We start from the raw sequence: 18,650 nt of genomic DNA on the forward strand, positions 1-18,650 counted from the left end.
TCCTAACTTTCAAGACTCTCCGCCTGTAGTAAAATAGATGCTTAAGTAGGAAGAGCCTAGGGGGCGCGGCTTGGGGCTCTAAGTGCAAAGATTCCCCTAGGATAGCGGCTCTCTACGCTGGACGCCCTTTGAAATCACCCCGGGAGCTTTAAAAACTACCGAAGGTCAGGCCCCACCCCCAAGGGTTCTGATTTAATCGGCCTAGTGTGAGGCTTGGTTTCTGGGCTTTTAAAAGCTCCCCGGGGGATTCGATTCTGCAGCCAGTTCTGGGAACCAGTGCTCACTCGGGATTCTGATAGAAAGAGATGGTTCGCACCGGTGGTTCTCAAATTTAGCTTTGGTTCTCAAATTTGATGGTTCTCACATTTGGTTGGAACCACCTGGAAAGCTTCAAAAGCTCCTGATGCGCAGGTCCCACTCCAGAGACTGTGTGTGTTCCCGGCTTTGGAAGTTTTCAAAGAGCCCGGGTGACCGCGCAATCTGCGAGCGAGTTTGCAGTCCTGGGGCTGACCAGGTGGTGCGGGGCGGGCTCAGCGCACGCCGCTCGCCACTGGGTGGCGCTGCCCGCTCGGCCGGCGCTCCGGGAGCCCCGTGCCGCGGCCGCCGGGTGCGCACCTGCCCCGCCTCCGCCAGGCGGGCAGCCGGGCATGCAGCGGGCCGGGGGCGGGGCTCCGAGTCCAGGGCGCGGCGACGGGCTCCCGGTCAGCCTCCGCCAGCCGGACCCCGTCGCCTTCAAGATGCTGCTTGTGGACTCCGACCGGCCGGAGCCGGTGCGCAGCGGGGCGCACGACCTTGCGCTCTTCCTGACCCCCGAGCCTGGGGCCGAGGTAGGAGACGGAGGTTAAAGGGGGGCTTGAGATGGAGGTCGGTGGCTCTGAACTCTGACCGGTGCCTTCGGCTTCCCGGCAGAATCCTCTTGCGCCTGGAGTGGGGGCCCCGAGGATCTCCTGCTTCCTAGAGAGGTGGCCGCCTGGAGCTACCCAGAGATGCGCGGCAGATCGCGGCGTCTTCTCCCTCCTCCGAGCGACACTGATCCCCAGGAGCCCAGACTCGCCTTCTATCCCCACTCGGGCCCCACAGCATCCTCCGGGTCCTCGGACGCCGGGCCGAGGCGTGCTCCTTGCTAGGCTGGCCCTGGGGGACGTCCCACCGCAGTCCCACCTCCCGCCGGTTCCCCGGCCCGGTTCCCCCGAGCGAGGCTCAAGGCCAGGAGCGGCGCGACAGGCTTCGGCCGCGGTCCCTTCTGCAGCTAGGAAGAAAGTACCACATCTCTGCACTTTCTATTTTAAAAGCAAAAAATGAAAGTAGATCTAAAACGAGACCCTTTACCTTCCAACCAAAGGCGGTCTGTTGATGATGCTGTGAAAAAGTTATTTACCCAAGTTCACTAGGACTTAGGGCCAGAAGTTCAACCCATTCTGTTTTTAAATTACAGAAGCAGTACAGAAGTATTTATTATAATAGATTGAGTATACCTCTTTTCTCTCCCACCCAAATTCTCGTTTTCAGAGGAAACCAACATTAACAGTTTGGTTAAATCATTCTAGACATTTTTTAAAAATGCATCTGCAAATGCAGATTATCTGTATATATTTTTACAAAATCCCAATTAATGCTGTATAGCTATAGTGCAACTTCCTTTTCTTTACTCAAAATGACAGGAACAGATGGGGTGACTGCTAATGGTAGACATGGGCGTCTTTTGGGGGTGATGAACTGCTTGGGGAATTAGTGGTGATGTTTGCAAAACTTTGTGAATGTACTGAAAACCGCTGAATCATACACTCCAAAAGGGTGAAAAAAAATTTTTTTTTGAGATAGAGTCTCACTTTGTCGCCCTCGATAGAGTGCCAGGGCCTCACAGCTCACAGCAACCTCAACCTCTTGGGCTTAAGCAATCCTCTTGCCTCAGCCTCCTAAGTAGCCGGGACTACAGGTGCCAGCAACAACACCCCGCTATTTTTTGGAGATGGAGTCTCACTCTTGCTCAGGCTGGTCTCAGACCTATGAGCTCAGGGCAATCCACCTGCCTCAGCCTCCCAAGTGCTAGGATTACAGGTGTGAGCCACCGTGCCAGGCCAAAAGGGTGAATATTATAATTTTATGGTTGCAAATTACATCTTAGTTTTAAAAATGGCATGGACATATCAGAATGGATCCATAAGCACTAATAGAAATATAATTAGAGCTACAAATGAGTGCCACCTATCTAATTTTTAGTGTCCTAGGAGCCACATGAAAAAGAAATAGATGAAATTGATTTCAAGATATTGAAAATAACAGTATATGTATCCAAAATTTAATTTCAGGCTCGGCACCCGTAGCACAGTGGTTATGGAACCAGCCACAAGCACCGAGGGTATGGGTTCGAGCCTGGCCCAGGCCAGCTAAACAACAATAACAACTCCAACAACAACAACAACAACAAAAATAGCCTGGTGTTGTGGTGGGTGCCGGTACTCCCAGCTACGTAGGAGGTTGAGACAAGAGAATCACTTAAGCCCAAGAGGTTGCTGTGAGATGTGATGCCACGGCACTCTACTGAGGGTGACATAGTGAGACTCTGTCTCAAAAAAAAAAAAAGTAATTTCAATATGTAATTATTTTAAAATTTAATGAAACTTTACATTCTGTTCTTTGTTGTAAGTTTTCAAAATCAGGGTTCCCCCACTACTTTTTTCTTTATATTGTCTTTTGCCCGCCTGTTGCCTGCCATGGGCAGACAGGTAGAAGGCAAATGAAAATCAGCACATTTCCATTGGGATTAGCCACATTTTAAGTGTTCTATAGTCACGTGAGGCTAGTGGCTTCCATACTGAAGCGCCTAGGTCTGCATCATCCTCTGGCTTCCTATTATCTCAGGATGAGGAAATAATTGCTTTTATTTCCTGAGCACATCCAATGTGCTAGCAGTCTACTGAACTGTGTTCATGGGTTATACCATTGCATCGTGGCAGTGACTCAGTGACTAGGATGATGTTAATATCCACTTTATAGCTCAGGAAACTGAGGCTCTCACTAAATAAATGGCATCGTGTGGATGTACTGTAATTTATAGATCATTCAGAGCTGTTATCTTTTGCCAGGCTGGGGAGGCTCAACCCCAAGTGCACCTTGGTCTGGTATCCCAGGGAGGCAGGGATGCAGGGACAGGCATTATGTTGCGTACAATTTTCCACATATGTTTGCATCCTAAGTGTATGTCTGGTTCCTTCTCTCCTTTCCTCTTAGCAGCGAGATGTCATTGTGCCCAGTGGCTAAACTCCAGCTGCATTTGTCTCTATTAGGGACAGTCTTCAAGAGAAACTGCCTGTTATCAATTTCATTTTCTCACTCAGGGCTCTCTCTGACTCAGACACAAAGTGGCACGTGCTCGCTTGTAAGACACAAGTTGGGGCACATACTCAAGAGTCCCAACTCCCAGTAGCTCCACTTAACACGCTCACTGAAGTTTATTCACCAAAAGAAGCAGAAAGGCACCAGAGCAGAGTCACATGCAGCTTCTACTTAAAGCTTCGTTCATTAGCGGATCCCTGAGCTGAAGCTGTTTCCAGGTTGGCAAATGAGCTGGAACAGGCCTGGGCAGCAGGTCCTTCCCTACAAATTAGGCTTTCAGGTCTCTTTTGGTTTTTAAATGGCATAGTAGGAGTCCCAGCCCAGCCGGCCACAGGCCTGGGTGTCTGTCCCAGGTTGCCCAGTAAAGTTAGGCTCAGGTGTCCCACTGAGCTGGGGACACCACAGTCTGTAAGACAGACAAGGCCCCTGCCCTCACGGCACTGCCGGACAATCAACACGGGACAAATTAGACCTCTAAATGAGATGTCCTATGAGCACTGGGGTTGTCTCTGATCTTCGGGAACCTGTTATACATGCTCAGGGCATCCAGTAAGGGGCAGGGAAGGCTTCTCTGAGGAGCCTGGAGACCCCAGAGGAAAGTGCAGGGAAAAGGGAACACAGGGACCCAGGAGGGGAAACAGAAGGTTATTCTCTGGGTGCAGGCCCGGTGGGCTTCCCTGAGATGGTGTCATTTTATGGTGAGCCCTGCGGTATGAGTAAGTGTTGGCTTCTGGAGGAGAAAAATATCCCAGGCAGAGGGAGCAGTCCCTGCAAAAGCCCTAGGGGAACAAAGCAGGGTGTTCTTGGGGATGGAGATAGAAAGGAACAGCAGGAAATGGGGTTGGAGAGGGGGCACCAGGTCTGCCCGGACTTTGCCTTCTCCAGCGTCTTCTAGGAGTTGCTGAAGGGCCCGCCTTGCCAGTGCGGCTTAGCAGGTGAATTACTGTGCCTTTGGGGTTTTCTGTTTAACCAGTTTTTTTTTGTTCCTCTCTCTGTTTCTAGGTTGAACTTCCTCTTTGGGGGTAAAATTTCAGGGGAGATACCGGAAACATTTTCTTTCTTTTTTTTTTTTTTTACTCGGTAGAGTACTCAAACTCTTGGGCTTAAGCAATTTTTTTTTTTTTTTTTTGTAGAGACAGAGTCTCACTGTACCGCCCTCGGTAGAGTGCCGTGGCGTCACACGGCTCACAGCAACCTCCAACTCTTGGGCTTACGCGATTCTCTTGCCTCAGCCTCCCGAGCAGCTGGGACTACAGGCGCCCGCCACAACACCCGGCTATTTTTTGGTTGTTGTTGTTGCAGTTTTGGCCAGGGGTGGGTTTGAACCCGCCATCCTCGGCATATGGGGCCGGCGCCCTACTCACTGAGCCACAGGTGCCGCCCCGGGAAACATTTTCATAAAGTCAGGGAGGGACAGATGTTTGCTTCCAGGGTCCCTTGATTTATGAGAAAGGGGTGCTCCGCTCTCCCCCTCCCCATGGCTGAGTACTGATGGCCACTTAGGGGAATTCCTAGCCAGGCTTTTCTGTCACCTACAATGTACATGGCATACCTCTTGTGTGAGGGGCACAACTACAGTTGGACTTTACCTACAACTTGGATAAACACAAACAATGTAACAATCTTACAAACAATGTAACCTGGTATTAATCTGAAATAAAAACATATTTATGTAAAAAGAATAAATGAACCATATTTAAAAAAAATTCAGTTTGGTTCTTGAGCTGGGACATGGAACACAGGATAGGTTTTGGCCCACACATGGAGTTAATGGCCTAGATGAAAGGGAATGAAGGAAGCCAGAACTTTCCCACACCAGCATCTTTGCTTGAGTGAGCAGAGGCTGTTTGAGAAAACACCTGGGACTTTTAGTCACACATGGATTGTTAGCTCAGGGGGTGCAGACTGGCGGCCTAGCGGTAGAATCCAGCAGGCTCATCTCATTGGTTCAGTCCACGTGAGTTTTGAAGATGGAGTTTTCTTAGAAAAATCTGTGTTTCTGGGTGGCATCTGTGGCTCAGTGGGTAGGGTGCCAGCCCCATATACTAAGGGTGGTAGGTTCGAACCGGCCCTGGTCAAACTGCAACAACAATAAAAAAAGAAAAATCTGTGTTTCTTTTTTTTTTTTAAGACAGAGTCTCACTCTGCTACACAAGGCTAGACTGCTGTGTCGTCAGCCTAACTCACAGCAACCTCAGATTCCTGGGTTCAAGTGATCCTCTTGCCTGAGCCTCCCAAGTAGCTGGGACTACAGACACCTGCCACAACACCTGGCTAATTTTTCTATTTTTGGTGGAGATGGGGTCTTGCTCTTGCTCTGGCTGGTCTCAAACTCCTGAGCTCAAGCAATCCTCCTGCTGTGGCCTACCAGAGTGCTAAGATTATAGGTGTGAGCCACTGCACCTGGCCCTGAACTTTTGATTTTTCTATAGTAGGGATAAGAGAAAAGGAACATTTTTCTTCAAAGTATTACCTGGAACAAAAAGTAGGAAAACACAAATTAGCCAATGATGGCTTTGAGTTTCAAGAAAAATACAGGAGAAGCTGTTTCCTTGTAGGAACTAAGAATATTTTATTGTATCTAACCCGTAAGCACATGCCTCTGGGAAACCTCCTGGCTGGTCCCCTTGGGCTTTCAGGTTTGGCATATTGGACTAAAAGCCTGTAGAGGGACAGAGTCATAATCTATGTAAGTTCAAAGACTTATTCCTTAAATCTTTGCAGTAGACCTACGTGTGCCTAGCCCAGGCTGGGTGCTGAGAGAGGCGGTAGAGACAGACCTAGTGCCTGCCCTCAATGACTGATGCAGTCAGGGAGGGGATGAGTAGGCTAATGACCATCAGGTAGAGCGACTCCCTGGGATCATTGCTGAGCTGGGGACACCTAAGGGGCTTTGACAGAGACTGAGGAGAGATGGGAAGGCCTGGCTGAGATCAGCAGCCTGTGCATGGGGTATGATGGGGACCTGAGAGGAGCCTGAGTGCATGGGTCTCGGTCATCATGCAGGGCAAGGCAGGGCCACAGGGTCTGAGGGCCATGAGGACAGGTCTGGATTCTATTCTAGGGTCACCGGAGAAGGACAGGATCCAATTAATGGACTTAGGGCTGCAACACAACAGGAAGATAATCGGGGCTGGAGCAGCAGCAGGGAATCCAGGGAGGGCTGCTGTGGCTGTGCACCCTGCATCAGAATTTTAGGAGTGTATGGCTTGGAGCCTGTAGCTCAAGCGGCTAAGGTGTCAGCCACATACACCAGAGCTGGTGGGTTCGAATCCAGCCTGGGCCTGCCAAACAACAATGACAACTATAACCAAAAAAATAGCCGGGTGTTGTGGCAGGCCCCTGTAGTCCCAGCTACTTGGAAGCTGAGGCAAGAGAATCGCTTAAGCCCAGAAGTTTGAGGTTGCTGTGAGCTGTGAAGCCACGGCACTCTACCCAGGGTGACAGCTTGAGGCTCTGTCTCAAAAAAAAAAAAAAAAAGAATTTTAGGAGTGTGGGGATCCAAGGCCAAGGTGGGTGCTTGGACAGGGCAGCCTTTTCTCAGAAGCAGCCTCTTTCTTTCTTTCTTTCTTTCCTTTCTTGACAGAGTCTCATTGTTGCCCTAGGCTAGAGTGCAATGGCTTCCTAGCTCACAGCAACCTCAAACTCCTGGGTTCACAGTTCTCCTGCCTCAGCCTCCCGGGTGTCTGGGACTATAGGTACCTAGCATGATGCCTGGCTAATTTTTGTATTTTTAGTAGAGACTGCTCAGGCTGGTCTGAAACTCCTAAGCTCAAGCAATCCACCTGCCTTGGCCTCCCAGAGTGCTAGGATCACAAGCTTGAGCCTCCTCCCCTAGCCAGCCCCCCATTCTCTACCCTTAGAACTGCCCTGCAGGCCTGACACAGTGGCTCACGCCTATAATCTTAGCACTCTGGGAGGCCCAAGCAAATGGATTGCCCTGAGCTCATAGGTCTGAGACCAGCCTGAGCAAGAGCAAGACCTTGTCTCTAAAAATAGCTGGGCTTTGTGGTGGGTGCCTGTAGTCCCAGCTACTTGGGTGGCAGAGGCAAGAGAATCACTTGAGCCCAAGAGTTGGAGGTTGCTGTGAGCTTTGATGCCATAGCACTCTGCAGAGGGTGACTAAGTGACACTCTGTCTCAGAAAAAAAAAAGAATTGCCCTGCAGTGGAATGAGCTGTCTCCTGGGCTCTCACACTCTTATCATAGTTACACCCATGCTTTGGGGGAAGGTTCCCAGGCTGGCTGACTCTCATTGTCACAGAGAAGCTTTAAACAAACAGATTCTCAACGATTGGAAGCACCCCAGAGCCCATCAGCCTGTTTGTCCCACGAGCCATGCCAATCAGGTGGGGAAGCGTGTGCTGAGACCAGCAAGGGCCACGTGTGTTGCTGCCTTCTGTAAGCAAAACCAAGAGGCAAAAGTATTTTCATGCATCTATAAACTGACCAAATCAGCCTCGTAGGGTGGGGTGGGGTGGGGTACAGCCATGGTTGGGAGCACTGAGTTAGGGGGTAGCTCCCAAACTTTGCAAATTTTGGCTTCATTTGGAAATCTTTAAAGACAACAAAGTACTCATGTCTGGTTTCCACCCCTAGGCAATCTGATCTAATTGGCATGGATGCCACTGGGCACTGAGATTTTAAAAGCTCTCCAGGAAGGTTTTAAGCCTGGGAACAACCCATCTGAGCAGTGTGCTAGAAAAATCATCCTGGAAGCTTAGAGTAGAACTGATTATTGGGGGGCCCAGGCCTGGGGATCTGGACTTCTGAACACCCCCTAGGTGATTCTAATGGTTGGGGCTGCCCGCTGCTGTGATCTGGGCCAGCAAGGGGTGTAGGCTCATGTCCATGCAAGTGGGATCTGCCCCAGCTCCCCTTCCAGCCCTGGCCCCACGCGGGCAGGGACTTTAATGTCCTCTTGCTGCAGTGTCTTCAGCACCTGGTGCATGTCAGTGAAGGAAGTGTCCCTTACGGTGTGTGAACCCCCAGCACCCTGCCCAGGCTGTGAGGTGGGAGGACATGGGCTGTGAAGCGTCTGTGATCAGGCCCTGTGTCCCCCATGCCCTGTCTCTTCATTCCACATGGGGGTCTTCATAAGAGGTCTGGAACATGAGCTGCAATCATTCATTTATTCACTGAACATGTGCTGTCATTACAGACACTGTGACCAGTGCTGGGAGATGTGAGTGCATGAGAGGTGTCCCCAGCTCCAAGGAGTTGAAGTTGGGGCAACTGACATACACAAGTAATAGTTCTAAGCTGCGTTTAGAAGTGGGCAATTTCAGCCCTCCATTTGGGTTAAAGATCAGGGATTTTTATGCACCAGGCCCAGAAGCAAAGGTCCAGAAATCCAGTGTAGGCTAGAAGTCCTGTGCTCGCTCTTTGCACCTATATATATTGGGCCAACCACAGACTCCACTTTGGGTTTACAAAACCCAGCTGCTGAATGCACGGTCTGAACGAGCCACCAGTTCTGTAGGCTATCTTAGGATCTGAATTTATTCCTTTTCTGTAGCTGTGGTGGAAAATATGGCTTGTGGGTTTTTTTTACTTGTTGCTTTTTTTAGAGACAGAGCCTCACTCTATTGCCCAGGCTGGGGTGCAGTGACATGATTGTAACTCACTGCAGCCTCAAACTCCTGGGCTCAAGCGATCTTCTGACCTCAGCCTCCCGAGTAGCTGCGACTGCAGGTGTGTGCCACCATGTCTGGTTTGTTGTTTGTTTATTTGCAGAGAAAGGGTCTCACTGTGTTGCCCAGGCTGGTCTCAAACTCCTCACCTCAAGTGATCATCCTGTCTCAACCTCCCAAAGTGCTGGGATTATAGACATAAGCCACTGCACCTGGCCTTTTGGTTATTTTAAAGTAAATCAGAGTAGTGGCTGGGCGTGGTGGCTCATGCCTGTAATCCTAGCACCCTGGGAGGCTGAGATGGGTGGATCACTTAAGCTCAGGAGTTTGAGACCAGCCTGAGCAAGAGCAAGACCCCATTTCTGAAAAAATAGCCAGACGCTGTGGTGGACGCCTATACACCTATAGTTCCAGCTACTTGGGAGGCTGAGGAAAGAGGATCACTTGAGCCCAAGAGTTTGAGGTTCCTGTGAGCTGTAATGCCACCGTACTCTACCCAGGATGACAAAGTGAGACTCTGTCTCAAAAAAAAAAAAAAAAGTAAATTAGAGTTGTGTTTTTAAAAGTTTTGTTTTAAAAATTAAAAATGTATGCACATATCACAAATCCAAAAAAGGACTAGCCACCGTGAGGTGATGAGGGAGCTTCCTTCCACCCTCTTCCTCAGGCCTCTGCTCCTCTCTCTGCAGAGGCCACTGCTGCCCCCTCCACACTGGTGGGACAGGTCCTTCCTCACCTCCCACCAACCCTCCACATCTGCATTATGCTTCTTGCACTGAGCATATCTTGGAGATCTTTCCATATGAGTGCACAGAGAGCTGCCCAATTATTTTTAGCAGTTAGAACGTCATTGTCTGAGTTATAATTTAGGTAACCATTCCTTTATTGATGGATATTTAAGTTATAAGGACGGAGTCTTTTGCTGTTACAAAGTATATGGCAATGAATGCCTCTGTACATATATCATTTTGCATTTAAGCAAATCTGTGGCATAAATACCTAGGCAGGGAATTACTATGTCTAAGAACACATGCATTTTACATTTTGGCCACTTGCCACATTAACATTTCGGAAAGTCAGAGCAGAGTAGTCAGCCCTTTCTGAACATTCAAATCTCAAGGTTAAGGGCCCTTCGGGACCAGCGTGGAAACCTTGTTCTGCTTTGCTGGTCTGGGAGGAATGAGTTCCCCAGTTACCTCTTTGGGCAGCAAACTATTATCTAACCTGCCAGCTCCTTTCTGGTTTGCGATTCAAATCTAAGGCTATTTGGAGAATCACTCTATTTGCTCCTCAGCTCCAAGAATTTTTCTTTTTTTTTTTTTTTTTTTTTTGTAGAGACAGAGTCTCACCTTATTGCCCTCGGTAGAGTGCCGTGGCGTCACACACAGCAACCTCCAACTCCTGGGCTTAGGCAATTCTCCTGCCTCAGCCTCCCGAGCAGCTGGGACTACAGGCGCCTGCCACAACGCCCGGCTATTCTTTGGTTGCAGTTCAGCTGGGGCCGGGTTTGAACCCGCCACCCTCGGTATATGGGGCCGGCGCCCTACCGACTGAGCCACAGGTGCCGCCCAGCTCCAAGAATTTTTCAACCTTCATTCCATACCTCTCTTCCTGAGCACAGAGATGAGACTAAAGCTGCTATTTCTGCCTGACCTGGGTTGAGTGTGTTTTTTTTTTTTTTTTTGAGACAGAGTCTCACTTTGTCACACTTGGTAGAGTGCTGTGGTGTCACAGCTCATAGCAATCTTCAGCTCTTGGGCTTAGGTGATTCTCTTGCCTTAGCTTCCCGAGTAGCTGGGACTACAGGCACCCGCCACAACACCCAGCTATGTTGTTGTTGTTGTTGCAGTTTGGCTGGGGCCGGGTTTGAACCTACCACCCTTGGTATATGGGGCCAGTGCCCTACTCACTGAGCCATAGGCGCCGCCCTGGGTTGAGTGGGTTTAAAACCACTCGTGCTTTTTAAAACAAATTTTCAGGGCGGTGCCTGTGGCTCAAGGAGTAGGGCACCGGTCCCATATGTCGGAGGTGGTGGATTCAAACCTAGCCCCGGCCAAAAACCAAAAAAAAAAAAAACAATGATTTTTCAGTGTTTTGGGTGTGTGTGTGTTTAAATAGCATTATTGAGATGTATTAGTAATTCACATACATATAGTTCACCCATTTAAAATGTGCAGTTTAACAGCTTTTAGTGCATTCAGAGAGTTGTGCATCATCAACCACAATCAACTTTAGAACATTTTCATTATCCCAAAAGGAAACCTGTAGCCCTTAGCTCCCATTCCCCAAACCCCCCACTAATCTGCTTTTTGTCTTGTATGTTCGTGTTTTAAAGACAGACAGAGATTGGCCAGAGGTTTAAAAGATACATTCAGCCATAGACAGGTTTATTTGGCCATCATAATGTTTTTAGTTATTTATTTATTATTTATTTTTGAGTCTTGCTCTGTCACTGAGGCTAGAGTTCAGTGGTGTGATCACAGTTCACTGCAACCTCAAACTCCTGGGCTCAAGTTATCCTCATGCCTCAGCCTCCTGATAGCTAGACCACATGTGTGCGCTACCACACCCAGCTTTATATGTATATATTATTTTCTTTTTTAAGAGATGGGGGTCTCTCTCTTTTCTTTTCTTTTTCTTTTTTTTTTTTGTAGAGACAGAGTCTCACTGTACCGCCCTCGGGTAGAGTGCCGTGGCGTCACACGGCTCACAGCAACCTCTAACTCTTGGGCTTACGCGATTCTCTTGCCTCAGCCTCCCGAGCAGCTGGGACTACAGGCGCCCGCCACAATGCCCGGCTATTTTTTTGTTGCAGTTTGGCCGGGGCTGGGTCTGAACCCGCCACCCTCGGCATATGGGGCCGGTGCCCTACTCACTGAGCCACAGGCGCCGCCCTTCTTTTTCTTTTTTGAGACAGAGTCTTCACTTGGTCATCCTGGGTAGAATGCTGTGGTGTCATAGCTTGCAGCAATCTCAAACTCTTGGGCTCAAAAGAGCCTTTCGCCTTAACCTCCCAGGTAGCTGAGACTACAGGCTCCTGCCACAACCCCCAGCTAGTTTTACTACTTTTAGTAGAGATGGGGTCTCTCTCTAGTTCAGGCTGGTCTCAAACTTCTGAGCTCAAGCAATCCACCCAAATCAGCCTCCCAGAGTGCTAGGATTACAGGCGTGAGCCCCTGCGCCTGGCTGAGATGGGGGAGTCTTATTATGTTGCTCGCTGGTCTTGAACTCCTGGGCTCAAATGATCCTCCTGCCTTGGCCTCCTGAAGTGCTGGGTTTACAGGTGCGCTCGATCTGTCATAGTATTTTTAAATTTATTGAGCTATTTTTTTTTGTTTGTTTTTGTTTTGTCGAGACAGAGTTCTACCCTATGCCCTGAGCAGAGTGCAATGGCATTGTAGCTCACTGCAACCTCAGACTCGGGCTGTGGGCATCCTGCTGCCTCAGCCTCCGAAGCTGCTGGGATAACAGGTGCTCGCAGCAGCGCCCAGCTCGGTTTTTCCAATGAGCCAGGGTCTCACTCTCACTCAGACAAGCCTCAAACTCCTGAGCTCAAGCAATCCTCCCACCTCAGCCTCCCACAGTGCTGAGATTACAGGCATGAGCTACCGCGCCCAGCTATTAGGCTAGTTTTGAACATATTCTCTTTTTTCTTTTTCTTTCTTTCTTTCTTTTTTGCAGTTTTGGCTGGGGCTGCTTGAACCCACCACCCCCGATATATGGGGCTGGAGCCCACTCCATAAGTCACGGGCACCGCCCTTTTTTTTTTTTTTGAGACAGTGTCACTGTGTCACCCTCAGTATAGTGCAATGGTATGACAGCTCACAGCAACCTCAAACTCTTGGGCTTCAACGATTCTCTTGCCTCAGCCTCCCAAGTAGCTGGGACTACAAGCACCCACCACATCACCTGGCTATTTTTTGTTGCGGTTGTCATTGTTTAGCTGGTCCAGACCAGGTTTGAGCCCGCCAGCCTCAGTGTAGTTGGCTGGCGCCGTAACCACTGTGCTACGGGCGCCGAGCCTGAACATTTTTGAATTGGGAGAATTAATATAAATATCTGGATCACTGTTTGTCTTAAACGAAGTAGAGTTGGCACATTCCTTCCTGGCAGAAGCTGGGGCCAAGCAGCAGCCACCCTCTCTAGCTGGGCCATCGGATCTCCTGTTTGTCACAGTCCCAGCCCCTCTCTGTCGTCTCCCTGATCTGGAGGTCGAGCATCAGCTGCCATTGGTTATCCAGCTTTTCCCACTGTCTTTCTCAGAGTTGGAGAAAAGTAAAATCTGTATATCAAAAGTGGGAAACTGAAAACAAGCAGTTTGCAGTAGCCTTACGCACAGCCCACTTCCTTACCTGCCTGGCTTCTGTGTCCCTGTGAGTTTGGAGACCTGTAGGGTCCCATTTACAGTCGTGTCTTATATGAAGTCCTCTGGCTGGGAGTAACTCAGAGAACTTACTCAGTAGACCGCCTTAGCTTCCATCACAGGACAGAGAGAGTCTGAGGATCATTTCCAATGGGAAAATGGAGGCACAGAGCTGGTCAGAGATATAGTTGAGACCACCCAGCAGAAAGTGCAAAGCTGGGACTAACGAGCACCCGGGACTGCTGTTCTCAGCTTGTAGCTCCTCCTTCCCTGCCACTTTTTCTTTCCGTCCTCCCTTCCTTCTTTCTTTCCTTCAATGAATATTCACCAAGCCACTGTATCAATCACCTATTGCTGGGTAACAACCTACCAGCCCTTAGAATGGGACAGCTGCCATTTTAAGGGCTCACTCCTGGCTGCGTTCAGGGCCCTTGTGGAGCAACGTGGCCTTGCTCCTCTGGCTGGCAGCTGGTGCCGACTGTCAGCTGGAGCATCTCAGTTCCCTCCACGTGGCCTCTAACCATGTGGTATCTGCAGCAAAGTTGCCTGGACTTCTTCACGTGGCTGTTGGTTTCTGAGAGGGTGAATCAGAAGCTGCAAGGTTTCTTGAGGCCAACCCTGGAAGTCACAGAGCATTGCTCTTACCACATTCTATTGGTCAAAGCATGTTACAGGCCAGCCCAGATTCAGGGGTGGGGAGGAATGGATCCCACCTCTTCGTGGGCAGAGTGGCAAAGTCATTGCAACAGGGCATGTGGGATGAGGTAGAGCTGGAGAGCCGTCTGCAGAAGCGTAAGCACCTACTATAGGCGAGGCACTATTCTAGGCTCTGGGAATAGAAAAGTGAATAAGAAGCTACAACCCGCAATGGCCAGAGTTTTCATTCTAGTAGGGGAAGACGACAGGAAACAAGATTAGAAAAGTATAGGGTATGTTAGATGGCGAAACATGTCAAGGAGAAAAATGAATCAGGGCAGGAGGTCTGGGAGTGGGGAGCTGCAGGGTCAGGGCAGCCTTGGGAAGAGAGATGTTTGAGCAAAAGGGCTAGAAAGAGGTGAAGGAGGATCTTCCCCAGTAAAGGACACAACAGGTTCAAAGGCCCCGGGGCAAAGCTGCAGGGAGTGTGCTTGGTGGAGCATGAGGTCAGAGAGGGGGTGGAGGCTGGGGAGGCCTCTGTTCAGTGTTTACTGAGTGTGGTGGAAAGGGAAGAGGATTTTTTTTTAATGGATGTGTAATTCACCAAACATAAACTTCACAGTTTTAAAGTATGTACAATTCAGTGGTTTTCAATATATTTCCTATGTTGTGCAGACATCACCATGATCTAATTCTAGATTTTTTTTTCACCCAAATAAGAAACCCCATAGTCATTAGCAGTTATCTCCTAACCCCCAGCCCCACCCCAATCCCAAGAGCAGAGACAGCCGCTAATCTCTTTATGTCTCTGTGATTTATTTGCCTCTTCTGCACATTTCATGTAAGTGGAAGTATGTTCTTCATGACCTTTTGTGTCTGGATTCTTTTTTTTTTTTTTCGGCCGGGGCTGGGTTTGAACCCGCCGCCTCCGGCATATGGGACTGGGGCCCTACTCCTTGAGCCACAGGCGCCGCTCTGTGTCTGGATTCTTTCATTTAGCATGTTTGGATTACCCACGTGGTAACATGTACCGGTACTTCATTTTTATTGACAAATACTATTCCATTCTGTGGATACATTTCGTTTGTTCATACGCTGATGGACCTTGGGTTCTTTTCTTTCTAATGTACACGTTTTGGTAAAAGCATGTATTTTCATTTCTTTGGGGTACATTGTTTAATCACAGGGTCACTGTATTCCTTTTGAGGAACTGCCCAACTGGGTTCCAAAGTGGCTGTAAATTTTACACGTCCACCAGGTGCGAGTGAGGGTCCACTTGTTCTGTATCCTTGCCCACGCTTATCACTTTCCATTTCTGTGATGGTAGCCATCCCAGTGGGTGTGACGTCGTAGAGTGGCGCATTTAGAGCAAAGCTCTGGTTTTAACAGAATCCCTCAGAGGGGTAGATTGAAGGGGCATGGAGCCAGAGGCAAGGGAGCAGTGAACAGGCTACTGCACTAGTCCCAGCAGGGAGATGACGGTGCCTTGCACCAGAGTGGTGGTGCAGTCCCATTTGGGTAAAGACATTTTGAATAATACAGAACAGAGAGAATTTGCTGGCTGGGATGGGAGACTGGCTGGGATGGGAAATGAGAGAGAAAGAACAGTCAAGGCCGGGCACGGTGACTCACACCTGTAATCCTAGCACTCTGGGAGGCCAAGGTGGGTGGATTGCCTCAGCTTGGAAGTTCAAGACCAGCCTCAGGAAGAGCAAAACCCCATCTCTAAAAATAGCTGGGCATTGTGGGGTGCGCCTGTAGTCCCAGCTATTTGGGAGACTGAAGCAAGGGAATCACTTGAACCCAAGAGTTTGAGGTTGCTGTGAGCTATGATACCATGGCACTCTACCAAGGGTGACAAAGCAAGACTCTCTCCAAAAAAAAAAAAAAAAAAGAATAAGGAAGAACGGTCAGGTATGCTCTGAAGTATTTGGCCTCAGGAACTGCACATTGGAGTTTCCATTTGTTGAGCTGGGAAGGATCATGGGTGGAAGATCTTCCTGTGTTTTCTTGCGCCAGTCACTCGGCGGGCAGGGTCAGCCCCTCGTCAGGTTTCTGGCATGCCCCACTGGGAAGCCTGGACTGGCAGTTTGGGAGAAGGGGAGAAGTAGGGGAAACCGGCAACAGCCATGATTTCCACGTGTTTAAGTAAAAAGCGCACTCCCCGTCTCCACCGGTCGTTCCCTGAATGTCACTAAAAGTGAGCCTTTTACCTTCTTCCCCTCAGAGTGGAGCAATTTATGCCCAGGGAGTTGTAAAGAACAGCAAGGTCGTTCATTTTGCTCATGGGCTGGTTAAAAAAGCACGTGGGCTGCAGCCTGTGGTACTCTCATTTCTGAGGCCACTTAGGGGATTATCTTGAGAGAAAATTGTCCCATGAACAATTTGTGGGCGTGGTGGGCTGGCAAATCCTGAGCGCCTTCCCGTTGGTTGGGAATGTCTTGGTCTTGTTTCTCCCTTAGCTGACTGAACGGTCAGCAAATGCATTCTTTGCTCCTTCCTGCTTTGGGCTCCACCCTAGGTACCAAGGGTGAATGGGGGAGAGAGCGACTGTAGTTGATAGGCAGCAATAAAGGGGACACATTCCTCCCCTCCTCCAAAGAGCATCCTGGCAGTCACAAACGTCAGTTCTGGAGTCACATTGCTCAAGGTCAAATTCTGGCTTCAATATTTATTAGCTGTGTGACCTTGAGCAAGTGACTTAACGTCTCTGATCCTCTGTTCCTCAATCCATAAAAAGAAGAAATAATGGCATCTATTGTATAGGGTTTTTGTGAGACTCAAGTGAGCTAATCCATTTGTAGTGATTAGCCATTTTTTTTTTTAGAGACAGAATCTCACCCTGTCACCCTCAGTAGAGTGCTGTGCCGTTGCAGTTCACAGCAACCTCCAGCTCTTGGACTTAGGCGGTTCTCTTGCCTCAGCCTCCCGAGTGGGGCTACCGACACCCACCACAATGCCTGGCTATTTTTTTTTTTGTTGCAGTTTGGCTGGGGCTGGGTTCGAACCCACCACCCTCGGTATATGGGGCTGGCGCCCTACTCACTGAGCCACAGGCGCCGCCCGATTAGCCATTGTTTTTATTATCTAGTGAGAGGGGTATGCAAAGCAACCCTTTGACACATACCTATTGCGTGTCAGCACTGTGGTAAATGATTTAGTCACGTTTATCACGTGGGCTTTACCTTCTGCCCACCATCCCACCTGGGTACGACGGCTGCTGTCACAGGTGAGCCAGCAGAAGTGAAATGCAGAAGTGAAGCTGTTGGGTTAAGGTTGCACAGCTGGCAGCAGGGAAGATGGGATTTGAACCCAGGATTGCCATGAACATGCTGTGTCCTTCTGAATGTGTCAATGTGGGCTGAGATGCGCTTCCTACAGAGAGCTTCAGAAATGTCTTGGGTACAGACTGCTTTCCTGAGCATATCTGTGCCTGGACTGGGGTCTGAGATGTCTACACCATGTTCCTGGGGATCCTCTGTCACCCCTCAGCACCCCCCACTTTTTTTTTGTGTGTGTGTGGTTTTGGCTGGGGCCAAGCTTGAACACACCACCTCACCGGCGCCCTACTCCATGAGCCACAGGTGCTGCCCCAGCACTCCTTTCTTTCTTTCTTTTTTTTTTTTTTTTTTGTGGGTTTTGGCCGGGGCTGGGTTTGAACCTGCCACCTCCGGCATATGGGACCGCAGCCCTACTCCATGAGCCACAGGCGCCGCCCCAGCACCCCTTTCTTCTCTTTCATTTTCCTCTGGGTCAGAAGGAGCAACCGACTATCCCCCGTCTCCCACCTCCATGACCTCTTGGTTCCATCTTTCTCCCTTAGTACCATAATGACATTTTTTTTTTTCTTTTTTCATAATGACATTTTTTAAACCACCATTTTACTTTTGGGAGGTGTGGGGTCTTCTTTCATGGTTTTTAGTTTTCCTTCCACCATCCCCTGTTGAGGTGCAGAAATAGTCCCAGCTGTGAGATGAAGGTTCCAGAGTTTAAAATTGCTACTTGGTGCTATTTATTCTCCAGCCTGAAAGATGTTTTTTTTTTCTTTTTTTTTTTTTTGTGCAGTCGTTAATTTTGTGGCGGTAGCGACAGCTCACACTGGAAGCAGCAAGCACTGTATAAACATTTCTCTGGGGACAAGTGGGTGGTGAGGGAGCCTTCAGGTGTGGAGGGTGAGGACGAGGCCTGCCCAGAAATGCTGGCCGCCCCTCCCCGGAGCAGAACCATTTGGTCTGGTGAGCCAGAGAAAGTGGTTCATGTTCTCGGTGAACTTTCTTCCTGAATGTCTGGTAATTAATTACAAAAACAACACCAAAAACATGTATATCATCAGGCATGAAAGTAGTGTGTACTTGAGGGGAAAGGGCTCAAGCTGATATTTATACAAATGATACAGCGGGGCTTTCACCTGGGAAGGCCCTCTCAATATTCATGACTGGCTTGGTCTGGGAAGTGTTAAAGATTTTTTGTTGAATGTGTGCCAATATTTAAATATGGGGACATCTCCCATCAAATTAGAATTTCTGACTTCTCTTGATAAATGGAAAGATCTAACAGGCCTGGGCTGGTGTTTCTTGGTGGTGACAACTGGCTGGCGGCTCTAGAACTGGACAAGCACTTCTCAGATGACCATAAGCTCCAGTGACCTATTTAACTCATTTATGTCACTGCCTGGCCTGGTCT

General features: G+C 49.1%; 1 protein-coding gene across 1 annotated transcript in view; it reads left to right on the plus strand.

Moving 5' to 3' along the window:
- Positions 1 to 554: 554 nt before the first annotated feature.
- The window catches only part of BCAS4 (breast carcinoma amplified sequence 4), a 63,699-nt gene continuing 45,603 nt past the window's right edge, over positions 555 to 18,650 (plus strand). The window contains exon 1 of the mRNA XM_053573768.1: positions 555 to 827. Within this exon, the coding sequence (XP_053429743.1) occupies positions 648 to 827 (180 nt within the window). The 5' untranslated portion in view covers positions 555 to 647. The remainder of the gene's footprint in view (positions 828 to 18,650) is intronic.

The sequence above is a fragment of the Nycticebus coucang genome, chromosome 21, assembly GCF_027406575.1.
Source record: "Nycticebus coucang isolate mNycCou1 chromosome 21, mNycCou1.pri, whole genome shotgun sequence".
Classification (NCBI taxonomy): domain Eukaryota; kingdom Metazoa; phylum Chordata; class Mammalia; order Primates; family Lorisidae; genus Nycticebus; species Nycticebus coucang.